Source organism: Theobroma cacao, chromosome 7 (assembly GCF_053813885.1).
Source record: "Theobroma cacao isolate CCN51 chromosome 7, ASM5381388v1, whole genome shotgun sequence".
NCBI lineage: Eukaryota > Viridiplantae > Streptophyta > Magnoliopsida > Malvales > Malvaceae > Theobroma > Theobroma cacao.
In genome coordinates this window covers 1,189,258-1,208,820 of record NC_142645.1, presented here as the reverse complement: position 1 = coordinate 1,208,820, position 19,563 = coordinate 1,189,258, and the positions used below count along the sequence as shown (strand labels likewise).

General features: G+C 37.4%; 5 protein-coding genes across 5 annotated transcripts; 4 read left to right on the top strand and 1 right to left on the bottom strand.

Annotated features, from left to right (window-relative positions):
• Positions 1-489: 489 nt before the first annotated feature.
• Positions 490-2,104, bottom strand: LOC18593374 (Protein kinase superfamily protein). The gene is made up of 3 exons (XM_018124575.2): positions 2,011-2,104; positions 1,367-1,870; positions 490-1,199 (listed from the first exon to the last, which is right to left on the bottom strand). The coding sequence occupies exons 1-3, from the start codon at positions 2,011-2,013 to the stop codon at positions 798-800; spliced, it is 909 nt and encodes a 302-aa protein (XP_017980064.2). The 5' UTR covers positions 2,014-2,104; the 3' UTR covers positions 490-797.
• A 3,617-nt stretch (positions 2,105-5,721) lies between these two features.
• Positions 5,722-8,628, top strand: FRL1 (FRIGIDA like 1). The gene is made up of 3 exons (XM_007020560.3): positions 5,722-6,797; positions 7,508-7,683; positions 7,769-8,628. Exons 1-3 carry the CDS (start codon positions 5,795-5,797, stop codon positions 8,378-8,380), a joined length of 1,791 nt encoding a protein of 596 aa, XP_007020622.3. The 5' UTR covers positions 5,722-5,794; the 3' UTR covers positions 8,381-8,628.
• Positions 8,629-9,034: 406 nt separating this feature from the next.
• LOC18593372 (Tetratricopeptide repeat (TPR)-like superfamily protein) lies at positions 9,035-10,868 on the top strand. The gene has a single exon (XM_007020559.3). It carries the CDS (start codon positions 9,199-9,201, stop codon positions 10,483-10,485), a length of 1,287 nt encoding a protein of 428 aa, XP_007020621.3. The 5' UTR covers positions 9,035-9,198; the 3' UTR covers positions 10,486-10,868.
• A 1,890-nt stretch (positions 10,869-12,758) lies between these two features.
• On the top strand, positions 12,759-16,960 carry WRKY20 (WRKY family transcription factor family protein). Its single transcript, XM_007020558.3, has 6 exons — positions 12,759-13,037; positions 14,402-14,560; positions 14,957-15,497; positions 15,581-15,713; positions 15,799-15,954; positions 16,161-16,960. The coding sequence occupies exons 1-6, from the start codon at positions 12,816-12,818 to the stop codon at positions 16,648-16,650; spliced, it is 1,701 nt and encodes a 566-aa protein (XP_007020620.2). The 5' UTR covers positions 12,759-12,815; the 3' UTR covers positions 16,651-16,960.
• A 76-nt stretch (positions 16,961-17,036) lies between these two features.
• On the top strand, positions 17,037-19,482 carry LOC18593370 (uncharacterized). Its single transcript, XM_007020557.3, has 3 exons — positions 17,037-17,188; positions 17,414-18,207; positions 18,862-19,482. The coding sequence occupies exons 2-3, from the start codon at positions 18,003-18,005 to the stop codon at positions 19,458-19,460; spliced, it is 804 nt and encodes a 267-aa protein (XP_007020619.2). The 5' UTR covers positions 17,037-17,188; positions 17,414-18,002; the 3' UTR covers positions 19,461-19,482.
• The last annotated feature ends 81 nt before the right edge of the window (positions 19,483-19,563 follow it).

Genomic DNA, 19,563 nt, shown 5'->3' with positions numbered 1-19,563 from the left:
CATTTCCTTACACAAGGAAATACAAAAAAGCTAAGCAAAAGCACTAAACAAACTTTTGATGCCAAATTCTGCAAACCCTTTTTTTATTTTGGTAAAATGGAAAAACCAGTCAGGCCAGATTAGGGCCAGGCTAGCAATAATTTTCCCAACAAATTTGAGTGTGACAGCAATATAGAAAAAAGGAAAGGAGAAGGTCTCTTTGTCACCCAACTTCCCTATAATAAAATATGCTTCTCTTCTCCACACGCCAAGAGCTGTGCTTTTACATAGGCTTGAAAGGTCGTTTGCTTGAATGTCACATTCGCCTTATAGGTTGGCTCTCCTCAAAGACATAAGCATGTTCTTTACAGCCCCATTCAAAGGTATTCAATTTGAATCTATTAGATTTTTCTTTGACTTTACTTCGAATACAATTTGAATTTGAATTGATCTTTTATCCGTGTGTTTGAATTTTCAAATTCGAAAAATTCATATCCAAGATATCGAGAGTTTTACACACAATAAATCGTAAATTTTTTTCTTTCTCATTTATATTTAGATATATTGTATGTTTAGAAAAAACAATATGTACAAAATAAACTTTAGAACCCTTAACTTTCCCTCCCCTAAAGGGAACTCTCCTAAGTTATCCAATTAACCTACTTGAAAGAGAAATTTAAAGGGAAAAAAAACCTAACCATTGATTTGGATTTGCATCCAAATCAATCATGAACACTTTAAGATTAGAAAAAGATAAACAATAAAAAAAACCTAGGTCTAATTCAGTCATATATACTACATTGAAAATTAGCATTTAGTCATGGAGAAATTCCGCTATCAATATTTTCATCATCATCATCATCAACTTCATCGAAAAACGAGTCCTGGAGGAGCTCCGCCGCGGAGGGCCTTGCCCTAGGCTGAGCAAGGCACCTCTCAATGAATGCCTTGACGTCCGGATCCCTAACCTTGCTCAAGGCTTGAGGCCTCACCCCACTTGACACCTTCTTGTAAATCTTGGCCACATTGTCACACTCACTATAGGGGATTTCCAAGGTCACCATCTCAAGCACACACATACCAAATGAGTATATGTCGACAAGTTCTGTGTAATCTTCATCGTACAGCTCTGGTGCCATGAATTCCGGTGTCCCGAGGACTGAATGTGCCGAATGGCTCTTCCCCACGGTGGCTGCCAATCCCAGATCACCAATCTTAACCTGTTGAAGATACTGAAACAGTGAATAAAACTATAAAGTAATAAGAGAATTATATTCTCTATACCTTTCACCTTCTTTACTTTTCGTTGCTTTTCCTACCTTTCCCCAGTAACCAAACATGTAAAAAAGAAAGACAGAATCATCATCATCTAACCATGAGCATATACCTGGCCGGTGTTTCCATTAACAAAAACATTGCTGCAATTGAGATCTCTGTGAATGATACAAGGCTCATGAGTATGCAGATAATCCAACCCTGTCAAAATCTGCTTCGACCATTTCTTCAATGCCTTCATTGACACCTGCCTGTGCTTCTTCCTGTAGTCCCTCAAATTCCCAGAAGTACAGACTTCAGTGATGAAATTCAGGGTGTTATGCTCCTGGTCGCGCCAGACATTGTGCAACGAGATAATGTTCTTGTTGGTCAATGATCTCAGTAACCGAACCTCCGAAAACAGCCTGTCGATCATCGACGGATCGTTGGAAAGGTTCCTCAGTTTGACTTGGTTCCATGCAACTTCGATCCCTTCCTCTTGATCAAATGCGCGGTAGACCCTTTTGACCGCCCCCGAACCTAGAAGTTCAGTGTAACGACCATAACGGCCGGTCGGATCGATCTCTACAAACGGCTCCGAATCCTTGTCGGATTGTTCAGGATTGACCCCAGGCATCTACTCATGAAAATCATGCACAAACATAAGTTAAAAAAATACACAAAAAAATCATGAAAAAACTTGCAAAATATACGAAGATTTTGCCATAAAAAACTAAGGATTCAACCCAAAAAAACAAAAGGGTTTGGAGAACTCACCATAAAGGACAAAGGAGAGATATGAGAAGCAGAAACTTTATCTGCAAGAAGGGTAACCGAACACGAAGTTATGGAAAAGCTAAAGGGTTTTGAAGAGTGGTACTTATAGGAGAAGCTTTTTAGGTTAAAAAGATTAGGTTGATTAACTAGGGTTAATTTTTATTAACCTCTATAGGTTTAATTTATGAATGTTTATGGTAACTAAGAAATGAGTTTAGAAAGTTCAGATTGCCCTCGATTACGATTTTAATTGAATTTATTTTTATAATTAATAACAATTCATAATTGAATCTTTAAAATAAAAAAATAATTTTTTTTTGAATTTATATTTGATACACTGTCCGATCTTATTCATTATTAACGAATTAGATGACAATATGGATTAAAATATATACTCGATGCATAAAAAATTTCGATTTTGTTTGGTCGATTTAGTTTTACCACGTTGTACATATCTTCGGAGCTGCTTTTTAGGTTTTGTTTCCTTTTATGTTGGAAAACAAAGAAGTCAACGTTGGCAACAAAAGATTTTGACATTGAATCATGACCGTCCACGTAAGCATGTGGGTGGTTTTTGACGTGGTTTGGACGGCCTAGATGAAACTAGAGAGGTCAAGTGATTGAAGGGGGAAGAAAGTCTTGATTCCAAGTCTATGACTTTGAATTTTCTATGTTGTGGGCATAGTCAATGGGCAACAATTGGGAGTGTGTTTGGCTTGCAAGAAAATTGTTCAAAGAAAAATCAAATTTCGTAAAGTATTTTTCTTGATTCACGAGTCAAATATATATAATATGAATTATTAAAGGGTACGATTTGATTTTTTGAAAAGAAAATATTAAGATCGTTCAGTTAATAGTAAATAATTTTACAATCATAAATCGATAATTTACACACAGTACGATGTTATTGAAATAAAAATTTCAATTTCAACTTCAAAATTATTAGAAGTTAATATATGAAAATTTTTTCTTTAAATTTAAATTAAGATGTTAACCTATATTATATCGATTTTTTTCTCAAGTTTTGGATTTTTATCGATATTTTCATGCTACCTTATTTATATCGAATCTGGAATTTTTATATATTAATATAAACCATTTTAATTAATTTTATCTCGAATCTAAAATTACCCGAAATAGTTAGGTGATAACACATGTTTATCAATACTTCAAAAAGTAGCCTGAAATAAATTTAACATTCTCGGAAAATTTTTTCTTATTCAAAGTTCTTCGATTTGATTCTTAATATTTAAAGCTCCAAATTATTTTCTAATTCGTCATTAGACCACAAGTGTGCCTCACATGAAAAACCAGTAATCGTGGATATAAAAGAATCATAACCTTTAATATTTATCTCAAAAAACATAAAAAAATAATATAAAAATAATTAATTAGAAGATAGGATTGGATCCTAGGGTTCTTGAGGTTGGCATATTCTTGTGACATTATCCTAAGGCTTTTCTATCTAAATTCAGGAAGGAATTCAAAGTTCTTCAATTTGATTCTTAAAATTTAAGGCTCCAAATTATTTTCTAATTCATCATTAGACCACAAAAGTGCCTCACATGAAAAACCCGTAATTGCGGATATAAATCGAAAATCATAACCTTTAATATCTATCGCAAAAGACATAGAAAAATAATATCAAAAAAAGAATCAATTAAAAGATAGGATAGGATCCTAGGGTTCTTGAGGTTGGGATTTTCTTGTGACAATATCCTAAGGCTTTTGCTATCTAAATTATTAAAACATGAAGGAACATGTGATTTTCCAGTCCAAGTTGTTTTGGCCACTTCTTAACATACAATAATATGTTACATGGAAAGCATGTGAGAACCCCCACCCATCAATGCTTCAATCAAACTAAACAAAAGAAAAAATTAATTAATTTTCAATTCCTTATTTTTTGTAAAATTAATTTTTAAAAGTAAAGGGCTGCTATAAAACCGATATCGTCCACGTGTCACGAGCATGAAAATCTCTATTTAAAATTAATAATATAAAAAATAAAGATATTATTAAGTAAAGATAAATAAAAAAAGAGACCAATATTCAAATCTTTTTTAGATATCACATGGGGTGCATTTTTATGAAGATAACTCTTCCCCCAAGTCTTTGAATCAACAAAATAAGACCAAGTCAATCTTTCTTTATATCCTATATAGCTTTTTTTTTTTTTTATTGAGGCATCGAGACAAAGTATGATACCCTTGGTAAGCTCAATATGAATTAGCCTTTGAACCAATTTTAAATAGCTCGAATTAATCGACAAATATATTTATTCGAAAAATTTTGGAGATATATCGATTCTTCCATGATGTAAATTTAATTTAATTTTTATTTTGTTTATGTATATAAAATATATACACGATAAAAATTAAAAGATTACGGTTGAAAATGCGAAATTATTAAGATATATATAAATGGTAACTATTACTTTAATAGTATGATAGTATTTAGATAGAATGTTGGTACTTGGATATGCTTAACTTGTTTTACCAACCAAACCCAAAACCTTATTAAATAAACCTTTTAATTCTAAAAAAATAGAATAAATAAATAACAACAAATCAATGACAAATTCTTTACTACTTGGGTTGAGACCTTGTTAAGAAGTTGCAAACATGTTTCACATTATATGAATGACAAAAATTGAGTGTATTTGGATGTAATTAGGTCCGAATTTTGACTAATCCCATTAAATAAAAGTAACGTGTATTCTTATATTTAAATATTTAATTTAATAATAAATATATATATATATATATTTGTTAATCAAAAGAGACGGATTCAAATTCTCTTGACTGTCACTTTCACAAATCATAGGGTTACAACTTAGTGGCCCCACCTCACATGCAAAGCCCCATAGCCCCCCATATGCAATGTTTAGAATTCTAAATTGGTCTATTTGCCATCCCCAGAGGGAAATATAGAAGAAGAAAACTTGTAAGCCATAATACCCTGCAAACAAAAATGGGAGCAAAGTATATTGAAATCAAGGCTTATCTTTTGGAGCCATTGGAGCATTATCCATTCCCTTTATCAGAAGCTTTTTTGTTGCCTGTCATGATTATCCACTTCTGTTTTCCTTGGTTTGCAATCTCTATAATGGAAGAGGGGGCCAAAATTTGTCCAAGGGAACCTTATTGCATTATGAGTTGTGCAAGCATGTGGTATAACAGCAACATTTCCATCATTATTGCTTATATATGAACATATATATATGTATATATATGTTTCATTTTTAAGAAGTTTATGTTCTTTTTGTTCATTTTATGCCTTCAACAATCACCATTTCAAATTCTAAATTTGTGTTCTTGTAAGTCGAGATTAATATTAATTAGCATAAATCAAAATGATTGATTGAAACCAATTGAATTCAATTTTTTGATTTCAATATTAATCGATTAGGAGGAATGATTTATTTGATTATTTTGATCAATTTTCGATATACAAAATTTACAATTGACTCAATAAAAAATGGGTCGCTAATAATATATATAGTTTGACCTCATAAATGTTGTTGGGCCTAAGCGTTGACCAAAATGGGGCAAGTCTAATTGGATTAAGTTAAAAGCCCAAGACCTTTATTGGATATTTATCAAAGTTTTGGGCCGAATATGAATTTTTCCAAGTGTTAAAACGACACCGTTTATGAACCTAACCGCCTTCGGCTTACTCGTTTTCCCGGCAAGTTACACGCCTGAAGACTGATAAAAAGGGAAAGAAAAAAAAAATTAAATCGTCGCAAATTCTCTGTTGTTTCATTTCCCTTAGGTTTTTAATGTCGTCGCAGAATCTTTTGGCGTCGGTACCTCCGTCGCTGAAAGAAATAGAATCGGCGATCAAACTCATAGATGTAAAAAAGGAGGAACTGAAGAAAGCGTTCGACGATCTCCAAGCCAACGCTTTGCACCTCTCTTCTTTCTCTATCTCCTGGTCCGACCTCGACTCTCACTTCACGGCAATTAAGAACTCGGTAACTCAACGATTCCGCATCCTCGAGTCGCGCGAGTCCGCTGACCGTCCGGTTGGTGCCGTCCCCGTTTTGGAGCACACTCGGTGCTCAGCTCAGCCGCTGTCGGTGAAACAGGGAGACCAGTCTGGTTCGGAGCCGTTAACGAGACAGGACCGGGTTGAGTCTGTCACTGATTCGATTGCGAATCGGCCTTTAAACCAGCTTGTACCGTTGAATTTTGAGCAACCATCGTCGTCAAATTCAGTGGGATTGCAATCTAATGGTTTAGCTCCGGCGTCGAGCCGAATTGACTCGGTGGTGACCCGGCCGGAGCTGAAGGAGTTTTGTGAGAGAATGGATGGGAAGGGGTTGAGGAAGTATGTCAATGACCACCAAAAAGAGCGGGAAGCTATTCGAATGGAGTTTCCGGGTGCACTAAAGAGTGCCCCGGATCCTGCGGCTATGGTTTTGGATGCAATGGAGGGGTTTCATGCAGAGAATTCGCAGTCTAAAGGCGATAAAGACCCGGAATTGTTCGGTTTGAGGAGGGTTTGCGTGTTTTTGTTGGAGCAGTTGATGGAAACTGGTGTAAGTTTTAGTGATGAAGTGAGGGAGAGAGCAAAGCAGTTAGCTTTAGAGTGGAAAGGGAAGCTCAGGTTGAGCGGAGATAACTCTTTGGAGACACTGGCGTTTTTGCATTTAGTGGCAGCTTATGGTTTGGGAGCTGTGGTTGATAAAGAGGAGCTTGTTGGCTACTTTGTTATCATTGCTAGATACCGGCAAGCTACAATGCTGTGTAGGTCAATTGGTTTAGGGGAGAAAGTTCATGGTGAGTTTACCGGTTTCTTGATTAAATTCGGTTCTTATCATGTGCAATTGGATTTATATGATTTTGGGATTGGTGTTATTCTTGTTTACCATTGTTTTATGTGCATTTAAATTGCTTTCTCATGGCTGATGAGTTTTATCATGAATGCTTGATATAGATTATCATGTGTGATAGAGTTTTGAGAATTTAAGCATTTCATGTATGGATTGATATGTCAATAGGTCTAGCTGTTTAAGGGATATGATTTATGGTGATGCTATTGGTATCTTGGTTCAATGTGATTCTTGTTCTGCGCACTTAGATTTATTTGATTTTACTGTTGGTGTTTGTGCTCTATTTCAAACTGTTTATGTGCATGTAAAACTTCAGAACTTGTTTTGAACAGGAAACACATGTATGAGTTTAGAATGTCTTGCTCAGTTTTCACTGACAAGAAGCAAGTGAAACACATGAGTATGGTAGCTTCTCAAAGAACAAAAAATTGGTTCATGGAATGATAAACAAGAAGAAAAGCATGGGGAGATCTTTTTGTTGCATCAATGAATGTGTGCAAATGTAGCATATTGTTTAAGAAATGTGTAAGCTGTAGAATTTACATAATTTCTTCCCCCTTTTAGGATTTAAAATTGTTTCCCTTTTGCCAGTAATGATCTTGTAGTTTTAGGAGTAGCTTTTGATGAAAACAGCCTTGCTTTTCTTATGTGTTGCAGATCTGATTCAAAAGCTGTTAGATAGTGGCAAACAACTTCTTGCTGTGAGATTTATATTTGAGTTTGGGCTGGCGGAAAAATTCCCACCAGTCCATCTTTTGAAAGAATATCTGAAGGAGACAACAAAGCTTGCTAAGCAAGTGTGCAAGGACGGAAAAAACTCTCTTAAGTCACAGGTAAGCTTTCATTTCCTGCAAAATTTTCAGGGTATTATACTTAAACATTCATTTTCTTTTGATTTAATTATGTTTCCTCATGCAGAATGAGGCCACAGCCAAAGAAATTGGTGCCTTGAAAGCTGTAATTAAAGTAATTCAAGAGCACAAGCTAGAAACTGAGTATCCACAGGAGGACCTTCAGAAGCGTATTGAGCAGCTTGAGAAGCAGCAGGCAGACAGGAAACGCCCTGCAGCAGCTCCTGCTGCCAAGCCTCAGCAGCAGCAGCAGCAGCAGCAGGCCAAGCAGCAGACAAAGAAGAAGAAGCTGGCACAGGTAAAGCAGCAGCAGAGTGGCAACAAGCGTCCTAGAACATTTGCATCTGCTGTTCCTATGGCAGCACCGTTGGCTGTTGCTGGTGCAAGTTCAGCTGTTCCCCCATTCCAGCAATCACATCTACAGCCAGCAGGTTTATTGCCTGATTGTTCTGCTGCATATTTGGGCTCGCCAGCCGGTCCTTATGGCTTGGCAGGCTCTGCTACTGTTCCTCCTTATGCAGGCTCATCAGTGGGGTTATATGGTTTGGCCGGAGCCCCTATGGGTTTCTCTATGAATCCAAACCCTGCTGCCTCCCATTTATATCCTTATGACAGACTGACTACTTACAGTGCATACGGCTTACCACCACACTACCATCCATCTTACCATCCACAGTAGCTGCTGTTACTGTTTTTTCGTTACCATGGTTGCCTTTGGATGCTAGGGCCCATTGAGGCACAGGTTGCTGGAAAGCACTCCTGCTTCTTTGATAACTGGATGATGGTATTGCATGAACTAGATTCACCATGACCAACTTTTGTAGACATGGGGGAGGCTGCATAGTATTTTATTTACCGATCATGTTGCTAATTCCCCAGAAGATTTACAATATATTATGATTTCTTATGAGATGACGTAATTTTCAATGTTCTAGCCATTTTTCTTTTATTCAATCTTCTAACTTCCACTTGCATGATGCTTCAGATATGCAGTTTTCTGCAATATTTGTTAGGGAGACTGGATCTCAAATTTGCTAATATGATGCCACCAGAAATTGTTCTGTTAATTTCCCTTGCACATTTTTTTTTCTTAATGTTAAATCAATTTAACTATATATTGAAAGGGGAAGTTGCCAATGAGGCATTCAATGATTAAAATTTTGATATTTTCATTTGGATCATTGGGTTTTGAGATTAATTCTTACACTGTCAATCCAAATTATGATCCTTTCTTACAATCTGACTTAATACCAAATTAAATCATAACTAGAGAGTTAGAGCTATAGTCTTGGAGTAGTTAGAGAGGGATTGTGAATTTCTAAATCGAAGTCGTGAATTTCACACCCATCGTGTACTGGAATCGGATACTGCTATGATTTTTGACTGGGAGTCCTCAAAATATTAAACAGGTTATGTGTACCATGACACAGCCATTTCTAGTGCAAAAGCAACATTCGTTTGTATCAGACAAAGCTCCTACATTTCAGGCATGGAAACATGAGTTCCTATACTTCAAACCACCTGCGATTACTGTCTCTGACAAAACAGTTAACCTCCCACGTGAACCAAGGCCGCCATGCGGACGCCCTCTCTCTCTTCCACAGCATGCAAGCCTCGCCATCTCTCACTCTCGACCCTTACGTCTTCCCCCTCGTTCTCAAATCATGCGCCGCCATCAGCCGTCCCCGACTGGGGTCGTCGATTCACGCCCACGCCACCAAGTCATCTCTCCTCTCCAACCCATTCGTCGCTTGCGCTCTCGTCGACATGTACGGGAAATGCTTCTCCATCTCTTCAGCCCGCAGATTGTTCGATGAAATCCCTCAACGCAACGTCGTTGTTTGGAATTCCTTGATTTCTCTGTACACGCGCTGCGGGCGCGTCGATGAGGCTTTGCATCTGTTTCAATATATGGATGTCGGGCCAAACGAGTCCACGTTTAATCCCATTATAGCGGGCTTGTCTGAATTGGAAGATGGGCCTTTCATGGCTACCGAGTTTTACAGAAGAATGCAGAGAGTGGGTTTGAGGCCCAATTTGATCACGCTTCTGGCTCTGTTACCTGCTTGCGTTGGCGTGGCGGCATTGAGTTTGATCAAAGAAATTCACAGCTACGCGCTTAGGAGTAACACAGAACCGCACCCGCAGCTGAGAAGTGGTTTGGTGGAAGCTTACGGGCGATGTGGGTGTCTGGTTTACGCGCGAAATGTATTCCAATGTATGGAAGAAAGAGATGTAGTTGCTTGGAGTAGTTTGATATCAGCTCACGCTTTGCATGGTGAGGCAAAGGCTGCATTGGAGGTATTTCAGCAAATGGAGTTGGCAAAAGTTTGGCCTGATGACATTACTTTTCTTGGGGTATTAAAAGCTTGTAGCCATGCCGGATTAGCAGATGAAGCATTGGGTTATTTTGATAGAATGCATAAGGATTATAAACTAGAAGCGAGTGCTGATCATTATTCGTGTTTGGTCGATGCGTTGAGCAGAGCAGGGAGGTTGTACGAGGCTTATAGAGTTATAAAAGAAATGCCTGTGAAGCCAACCGCAAAGACTTGGGGAGCTTTGCTTGGTGCTTGTAGAACTTATGGAGAGGTGGAGTTGGCTGAGATTGCTGGGAGAGCTTTGTTTGAGATAGAGCCGTCTAATGCTGCCAATTATGTGTTGTTGGCTAGGATTTATGCTAGTGTGGGGAGATATGAGGAAGCTCAGGGAATGAGAATGGAGATGAAGGAAAGGGGAGTGAAGGTAGCACCTGGTGGCAGTTGGGTTGTGAATCAAGACTAAAGGAATGAGCTTTGGGTGCTTTTCCTCTAAACGAATGCTAATCTTTAGATTCTATGTTGTATATTGGTGACGTGCACATATGGAGAAAGGGCTCTTCATTGGCTGAATCCGTTTCCTTACCTAGAGCTACCATACCTAGACAACTTGGAGTGGGAAATGAGAAGCCACTTAGTACTCTGTCTTGTTCTATGAACAAAACAAAGATTAAGAATATTGGTTGGAAAATCAGTTCTTTGTTGGGTTCAATTTATTGTCCTAATGCAAAATATGTGCATGCTTTAGTTCCTTCCAAGCCCCCCCTTCCTAGATGCATTCTTTCTTTTTCCACTTTCCAGTCTAATAGCTATTCTATACAAGCCTATCCGACCTGTCGGTGTTTTTCATTTTTCTTCTCTTTTCTTATGACTACAATTTTTGCTTCCATGCTGATTTGTAGAATTTATTGCTCTAGAACTGGTATTTAATGATAATCTATTGAGTGGCCTTATATATGGTAATGTCTGATAACTGATTTATTTGCTCATCATGGGTTGTACAACAGAGGTTTAAAGGTAAAAATGGGCTTTGTAGTTCTAGGTGGTGGAAGCCAATAAGAAGTTGAGTGAATGAGGGGAGGGTTTGTTAAAGTGATTGTGACATGTCTCTTCCCTAGTATCAATTATTGTTTTATCCGTTGCTCCATGGAAATCTCTGAGATGCAGACACAGTTAACAAGGTTGCTCATTTATGAACTTGCTTTTGCAGAAACAGTTTCAAGGGTAGGACACTAGCTACACTGGAGGCTGCCTGTCTCCCTTTGCTGTTTATATCGAACACATTCTTTAATGCTAACAGTAAGTAAAAGCCAACATTAGTTTGAGTGCTGTATTTGTCTAGTTAAGCTTTTAAATTTTCTTTTTTACCCAAAAGGATTAAGTTCTTGCCTTGTTAAGGCATTGCTTGTGAAAGTACCCAAAGCCTAAATATCAAAAAGTTTCAGACGCAAAGTGACTTGAGACTCTTTGAAATGAAGAAGGGAAAAAAAAAAGTGACTTGAGACTGAGCCTATACCTTTGTTTATTATATATATTTACTCAAATTCCTTTGTCTCATTCTACAATGTTCAAGCATCAATCATGGATCTTCATAACCTTTTGCGGAAAGAAAGTTTGTTAGTACTACAATGCTCATTTTTAAACCTTTTATGGACATTGTCTGCAAACTCTGCAAACTCTTGCTTTGGTCCCATAATCATGATTATGTGTCCTTTATGATGTTTATAGCAAATGTTTATTGTAGTATACAAACAAAGAACATAATTAAAGTTAAGAAAGAAATGTGTCTTCCCATAGATTTTCATCTTTCAACTTTGGGTTATAAAAAGTTGTCTTCGCCCGTGAGTCATGACCCATCTAAGAGCTTAATACAAATAATTACATAACTTATCTGTTAAAGGTAAAGGAGGTTTGGGAGCTCAAACTTCTCTTCCTCAATTATTAAAGGGTGCTGTCATTATCTCTTGTTTTAGAAGGTTTTTACATTGAGTTATAGAGCTTGACAACAGGTAGGAGGATTAGGATTTTGTTAGAATTTGGGGTGGTTTAATCAATTGAACCAATTTAGTTGTAATTTTTTTTGTTGTTACATGTATTATCAACTTGATCACTATATTCTTTCTATAACTTTCTTGCTCATGGCTGGTGTAAATCATTGAGAAATGCTTTAGATTTAGGATACTTTGGGGACATTGAATTCACAATCAAGAACCCAACTTTACTCTGAGCCTGCATAGGTGCCTCAAAACCCAAACTCAACCAAAGGTGTTTCCTTTTCTTTTTTGGAGGACGGGGGGGGGGGGGGGAGGAGGGGTGTTAAAGAAAAATACAAAAACAAAAGTGGAGAAAGGAAAAGTATGGCCCTTGTAGATAACAACAATGATTGCCTTGACAAAATGGGTCACCTTTTGAAGATTTAAACCACCTTCCAAAAATAAAATCTAAAAAATAAAAAAAAGAAAAAATCCCAAAAATTAAATTTAAATTAAAAAAAAAGAAAAAAAAGTGATAAGGCAAGGCTATGACACAACCCTCAGACCCAGATCCAATGTAACAAGTCAAACTCTGTCCCTCTCTTCTGACAACCTTCTCCAACACACTAAACTCACTTCCAACAATTTTTAATTTAATTTTAAGACAAACCCAACAAATAAAAAAAAGAAAAAAAAAGGAAAAATTACAATTGAATTTACTAAGATACCCCATGCCTCCTTTTTCTTACAGACAACTAAGAATCAACTTCATTTTGACCCTCTTCTCCTCACTTGTCTGGTCCTTTTTTTTTTTCTTTCGTTAATGGTAATGGAGGAACAAATATTAGCTTCTTCAGCTGCTGCTGCTACTCAACACGTGCAGGCCACGTGTGATCCATCGGGGTCAGGTGGTTCAGGTGGAGCTCGGTACAAGCTGGTGGCTCCGGCTAAGCTACCGATCTCAAGGTCGGCTTGTATTACGATCCCACCTGGGCTTAGTCCTTCTTCTTTCTTGGAGTCTCCAGTTCTTCTTTCAGATGTCAAGGTTAGAGTTGATATTTATTTTTTGGGGGGTTGGATCGGTTTTGGGTTCTGTTTGTTTCCTGAGAAAGTAGAGGAAAGTTGGCTACTTTTTGAAAATTTGAATTCTTTTCTTCTTTAAGAAAAAACCCAAGATTTTTTTAAGTAAGTGAGGAATTAAGCAATGTGAGATTCAAAGTTTTGATTTTTATTTTTTCAAAGTAGCTTTTAGTGGGGAATTTTTTCCTTTTCTTTTCCCGTTCTTTTTTTAAGGATTGGTTGGCTAGGTTTGTGAATGAGGTAATTTCGATTTAATTTTCAGCTGAAGAGATGCTTAAGGGGAAAAAAAATTAATGGGTTACTATATTTGTTTGCTTTTTTTTTTTCATTTTTATTGGTTCTTGTTCAAAATGCTTAGATTTTATATGTGAAGTGGTTCATGATGTTGGGGGCCTTAAAGAAAAAAAGATTCTGATGCTTTATTATTGCAATTATTAAATAAATTATGAAATACGGCTCCTTAGTGTCCATGGATTTGTATATTGTGGAAGGAGGAATAAGCCTTTTTAATTTTATTTAACGTGTTGTAAGTATAAAAATTTAGATTGAATCCTTTTATAGTTTTGATTTATTTTTATAATGCCTATGTTGTTTTTTCACATAATGAATCTTCCCCTTTTGGTTGTGGGAATTGTGGCTTTTTATATTTTGGTTTCTGTCCTTGTTTTAACGGTGAGGACATACTCGAGAACTTTCCCATATGTGTAATGTAGAATAAAGAATAGATGCTGGTGGTGAGGTGGAGTGGATCAATGGATTGATGCTTCTTTAAAGGCATTTGTTTGATTTAGATCAAAGGATGGATGTTTGTTTAAGTGTGTGGTGCAAGGAGGCAATGAAATGAATTGGTGGAAAATAGAAAGTACGTGGGTCAAGGTGAAGGGCAGAGACCTAATTGCCTGTGATTTGATGAAGGATATGACATCACATAGAGTTGAATTTGCAAAATAGATACGGGTGGTGAAGCGTAAGGAGTTGAGTGGGAGGTTTTGCGGAACTTGTTTTCCACATCAAGCGTAGGGTTAACTGGAAGTACATGAACATTTATTGAATGGATTTTGCTTTAACTCACCTTTAGTTGGTTTGTTCTGGAATCTTTGTCTTTTCCCCCCTTTATTTTAAGTTCTTTTTGGCATTAAAAAAGCTGCTAGGATTAGTTTGTTTAATCTTAGATCACTAGATGAGTTTGAACTTTAAGTACTTATTTATGCTGAATTGCTGATGAGAGTAGTAGCTGGAAGCTTACCTGCTTGCTTGTGGGTGAACAGAAGCTGAGCAGTTTTGTAGCACTATACTGAGTAATAGTTGTTATGCTTCTTGTTCTTCCAGGCAGAGCCTTCACCAACTACTGGTTCTCTCATCAAGCCTCAAGCAGTGCACGCCTCTGTTGCTTCTAGTACATATTCGGCTGCTCCCGTGTGTTCTAATACTTTCGATGAAAGAAATTCTAGCTGCTTTGAGTTTAGACCCCATCCTCGATCAAATATGGTAATTTCCTGCTAAATGTTAATGAATGTTTTGAGGCTGAAATTTAAATAATAGTTTTTATTTTTGTTTCCTTTGCTTCCTGGAGCTAGTGTTAATTACAATTATTTATGTTTCACTATAGCAATAGGTATATGATTAGGTGATAACCTAGAATCCTGATTTCCTCAAATGCTCTTCTGCCTTAATTTTGACTTTGCCATAAACCCTGCTATAGGCAACTGATGTATTAGGAAACCAGTAGAGGCATCATGCCGGAGGACCTCATAAGGACACCTAAAATTAGCAACCTGTTTTCTCCTCTCTCTCTAAATTATTCAATACTGACATCCTTATCTAAGTTCATTATATTCTGCTCCTTGAAAGGTATAGTTATCTAAAGGTTTTTGCTTATTCAAGGCTCCTGCAGATTTAAACCATCAGAGAAGTGAACAGTCTCTGCAGATCCAGGGTCAATACCAGACTATATCATTCAATTCATCTTCTTCAGTTAAGAGTGAAATGGCAGGCTCCTCAAATGAGTTGAGTCTCTCAGTACCTGTTCATACAGCTACTTCTATGGCTAGTGCTACTGCTGAAGTTGATGTAGACGAATTAAACCAGATAGGGAACCCAAATAGTGGGATTCAGGCAGGGCAGTCTGATCATAGATCAGGTGGCCCATCAGTGCCATCTGATGATGGATACAACTGGAGAAAATATGGACAGAAACAAGTGAAAGGAAGTGAATTTCCACGCAGTTATTACAAATGTACGCATCCTAATTGTGAAGTGAAAAAGCTGTTTGAGCGATCTCATGATGGACAGATTACAGAGATAATATACAAAGGTACACATGATCATCCTAAACCTCAACCTAGCCGCCGATATTCTTCTGGTAATATCATGCCTGGTCAAGAAGAAAGATCTGACAAGGTTTCATCTTTCACCGGTAGAGATGGTAAGGGAAAAACTACACATTGAGTTTTCAATGTTGGGTGCTTTTTCACTTTTGAATTAATCTTTTCTTTTTCCCCATTTTAGACAAGTCATCCAGCATGTATGGCCAGATGGCTCATAGTATTGAGCCAAATAGTACTGCAGATCTATCTCCTGTCACAGCTAATGATGATAACATAGATGAGGTTGATGATGATGATCCATTCTCAAAGCGAAGGTATTGTTATTGTTCGATAGTGGCTTTAGTTTTTTCCTCTGTTGTTTACTCTGCTTGCTTAGTGATACTATCAAAATATGAGCAGGAAAATGGATGGTGGGGTTGATATCACTCCTGTGGTGAAGCCAATCCGGGAACCACGTGTTGTTGTTCAGACTCTGAGTGAGGTTGATATACTGGATGATGGGTATCGATGGCGCAAATATGGGCAAAAAGTAGTGAGAGGAAATCCTAATCCTAGGTACATATCATTAAATCAATGATGATAGAATGTCATAAGGACAAGTCCTATTTTTTAATATGCTCATCTGTTTCAATATATAGCTTCTTAAACATTATATTGGTGGGCATAGAATTCCATTGTAAGCATGTGGACTTTTGTGCTTTGTCATAAATTAGATAGGACAGCATTTATAATATTTTATTTTCTGCTTACTTTTTATGTAGGAGTTATTATAAGTGCACAAATGCCGGTTGCCCTGTTAGAAAACACGTGGAGAGGGCATCTCATGATCCGAAAGCTGTTATAACCACATATGAGGGAAAACACAATCACGATGTACCTACTGCAAGGACCAGTAGTCATGATACAGCAGGGCCTGTAGCTGTAAATGGGCCGTCAAGGATTAGATCAGAAGAAAACGATGCCATTAGCCTTGATCTTGGTGTTGGGATTAGTTCTGCTCCCGAAAACAGTTCGAATGAACATCAGCAATTGCATTCTGAACTAGTGCAAACCCACGCACAGACTGGTGGTTCTAGTTTCAAATTAATTCAAGCAGCTCCAATAACAACATATTATGGTGTTTTAAATGGTGGCAGGACTCAGTATGGATCCAGAGAAAATCCAAGTGAAGGTCGTGGTGTTGAGATTCTACCCCTAAATCATTCTTATGCATATCCACAGAGCATGGGAAGAATACTAACGGGTCCTTAAATCGGTTAACAGTGAAGGTGACAAGAAATAAACCAATGGACAGGATTTCTTTTTTCCATCTTTTTGGCTGGTAAAAGAAAAGAAGTTAGAATTGTATTTTAAAAATATGGATTGTTCTTCATATATATATTAGTTTTACTATCTGAGCTGATCTTGTTAACTGGACTACAAACTGCCTTCTGTTGCCAATCACTGTTTGTATCAACTTTGGAGTTTGTACAAAAGTTGAACTGATACAAGTATTATTTTCTTACAGGAAAGTGTTGTAAACCAAGTTCTTGAAATGGAATTTGTAAGAAATTATGTGTTCTATGTTGTCTTTGACTTCTTAGAGAACTTGTGATTAGTACAGTGTATACCTGTATTTTTCTTGACCATTGCCTCTCAGATTTTGATGGATGATTCTCATATATTATCTAACAAAAATGATTGCTAGTGGATTGTTTGAGAGCTTGAGACGACGAAATGATTGACCGAACGCGTGAAGAATCCAAGACCAAGAAGGTGGAAATTGCATGTCCTGATTGTTGATTCCAGGGTGAGATGCAATTGCAGACAGCTTATTTTCTTTACTGGAATACGAAGGACAAAACAAGCTATAATATCTCTTGTTGGGGAATCCATTAACAGCTATTAGGTTATTGGTGCATGTGAATTGTGAACCAACTAGGAAAGAACATCTTATAACAAAAACATATCAGGTTCTCACATCTTGGAATCTGTTAATCTTTGTCTTAATGATATATTCTTTTTCCTTACATAGGTAAATTTCATGCTCTGATTCAAATTCAAGTCAGCAAGTTGGTAGCTTGGCCAAAGGGATAGGTCTATTTTGGACTGAACAGATGTTTCTAGTTATTGCTTGCCCTTCAGTATCAGGATAAAAAGTGGTGAAAATCTACCTAAATCAGTATCAGGAAAGGATTTGTTGAAGAATGAAACTCATGTTTCTTTCCCACCGTTGGCTTGTGGTATATCCTGAAGGTTATGCAACATTTGGGTTCTAATTTTGAGTAGGGTAGACATTATAAATGCACTGTTGATAGAATCCAAAACCCTTTAAATTCACCAGTTTGTCTTTGCTTCGGCAGGGATTGTAGAAGTATGCCACGTTGTGGCCCATATCTCCACTCGAACCTACAAAATTTTACCATCTCAGGACAAATTTAGAACTGAAAGCTATAGTTTTGTCATTGACAATGATAACATACCATCATCATATGCTATAACTTTGCCAGTGTAGGATTCTGCAAGATCACTGCATTCTGTCAAGTTTCAAAAGTGTCTCTCCCTTCCCTGCTAAGTTCACAACTTGGAAAGAAATCCAAGTCAGGGAAAGACTAAAGAGAGAAATGCAGGCAGCTTGGGTGTCTTTGAAGGAGAATGTTAACTGCGTATGCAAGCTGACTGATGTGGTTAGCCGGGCAGAAAACTACTGTAGGCGAAAGGCTTGTGATTCTAGACATGAGAGCTTGGAGAAGGAGCTTGTTCATCAACTTCGAAATCCATTTTGCGAAGCCCTTTTCAGGCCAAACTATCCTAAAACACAGTTTCATGGTAAGTATTTGTACCGCATTTCCTTCACACATATGTTCTTGCTAAGGCTTCCAATCTTTAGTTTAAGTCTTCGAAGGTTTTTCTGCTATCTTGAAAAGTTCATAGTAGGTGTAAGAGTTTCACCAAAGCTTAATGGAAATGGTTAGTTTGTAACTTTTAACTGTTGTAAAGAGAAAGATTCAGTTTTCCATAGTCAAGATATAATATTTTTTCAGTACCTCAGTTCCTCTACAACTCTACTGCCTGCAGTTCAGACATCAAAAGAACCAGGATTATAATGATAATGTGGTAAATCTTGTGTAGCAGAAATAACACTCTAATTGCTTGCAGTTACTGCCAAAGAAATAGGGAAAAGCAAATATGGAAAAGGTTAAAGAAGTATTATGAATTTTGTATGCTAGTAATTTATGGCTAAGGAAAAAAAGGCAAGATGGACCCTTTGGTGTACAATATGATAAAAATGATTCCTAATTTTTGTGTCAGGGATAATTTCAAGTTAAGGCCTGAAAAAGGGAAAAAGAAAAATACTTCCTTAAAGCTACCAAGCAGTCACCATCATGTATGTAGGTTATGGTCCAATTGATTTGTCCCATGTCATGGGATTTTGTATATTCCTGCATGCAATTGAAGCTAATCCTGGTATGTTTTTAACAGAGCTCAGCATTGGTGATCCATCAAGAAACATCATTGAGTTGATCTTTAAAAGAGCATCAGTGGACCCCTCAAAGCCACCATGGAAGATCAAAAGGGTGCTAAGAGTGAAGAGCTCAATGGATGCTCTAGAAAGCTTTGAGGAGTACAGAGAAAAGGTTATGAGAAAAGCCTACGAGCAACACAAGAGACATCCAAGAAGCGTGGTGGATGGCAACGAGCTGTTACTGTTCTATGGCACCACAATGGCCTGCTGCAGCAGGAAGCTGAAGCAAGTGTCTGAGCTTTGTAAAGATCCCAGTTGTCGAGCTTGCAGGATAATCCATTCTAGATTCGACATGGAATTCACCAGGAACAATGGGATTAGATTGAGTACTAGCAGTGAGGAAGTGAGTGACGGCATGGTTTCTTTCAAGCTGAAGAACTTGAAGAGGGCTGTGATAGTTTGCAGGGTGATCGCTGGGAGGATTTCCAATACCATTGATGGTGTGTATGAAGAGTGTGATTCGATTGGACGTGAAGGGCCACAGTCCAACTTGGAATATTTGATTGTACAAAACCCTTGTGCTGTACTTCCTTGCTTTCTCATAGTTTTCAACTGAAATGTGAACATTTTCTGCCAAATTGACCCAAATGGGCCAGCACCCCATCTTTCATTCCCACAAAAGGCATACGACAAACTAAAAATGAAGAATAATTATGTGT

Coding starts and splice junctions, on each gene's coding strand:
- LOC18593374 (XM_018124575.2), bottom strand. Junction 1,200..1,366: donor TTAATGGAAACACCGGCCAG/GTATATGCTCAT, acceptor TATCTTCAACAG/GTTAAGATTGGTGATCTGGG.
- LOC18593372 (XM_007020559.3), top strand. CDS start 9,199: ATGAGTTCCTATACTTCAAACCACCTGCGATTACTGTCTCTGACAAAA.
- LOC18593370 (XM_007020557.3), top strand. CDS start 18,003: ATGCAGGCAGCTTGGGTGTCTTTGAAGGAGAATGTTAACTGCGTATGC. Junction 18,208..18,861: donor TCCTAAAACACAGTTTCATG/GTAAGTATTTGT, acceptor TGTTTTTAACAG/AGCTCAGCATTGGTGATCCA.
- WRKY20 (XM_007020558.3), top strand. CDS start 12,816: ATGGTAATGGAGGAACAAATATTAGCTTCTTCAGCTGCTGCTGCTACT. Junction 13,038..14,401: donor TTCTTCTTTCAGATGTCAAG/GTTAGAGTTGAT, acceptor TTGTTCTTCCAG/GCAGAGCCTTCACCAACTAC. Junction 15,498..15,580: donor ATCTTTCACCGGTAGAGATG/GTAAGGGAAAAA, acceptor TCCCCATTTTAG/ACAAGTCATCCAGCATGTAT.
- FRL1 (XM_007020560.3), top strand. CDS start 5,795: ATGTCGTCGCAGAATCTTTTGGCGTCGGTACCTCCGTCGCTGAAAGAA. Junction 6,798..7,507: donor TTTAGGGGAGAAAGTTCATG/GTGAGTTTACCG, acceptor TATGTGTTGCAG/ATCTGATTCAAAAGCTGTTA. Junction 7,684..7,768: donor AAAACTCTCTTAAGTCACAG/GTAAGCTTTCAT, acceptor TTCCTCATGCAG/AATGAGGCCACAGCCAAAGA.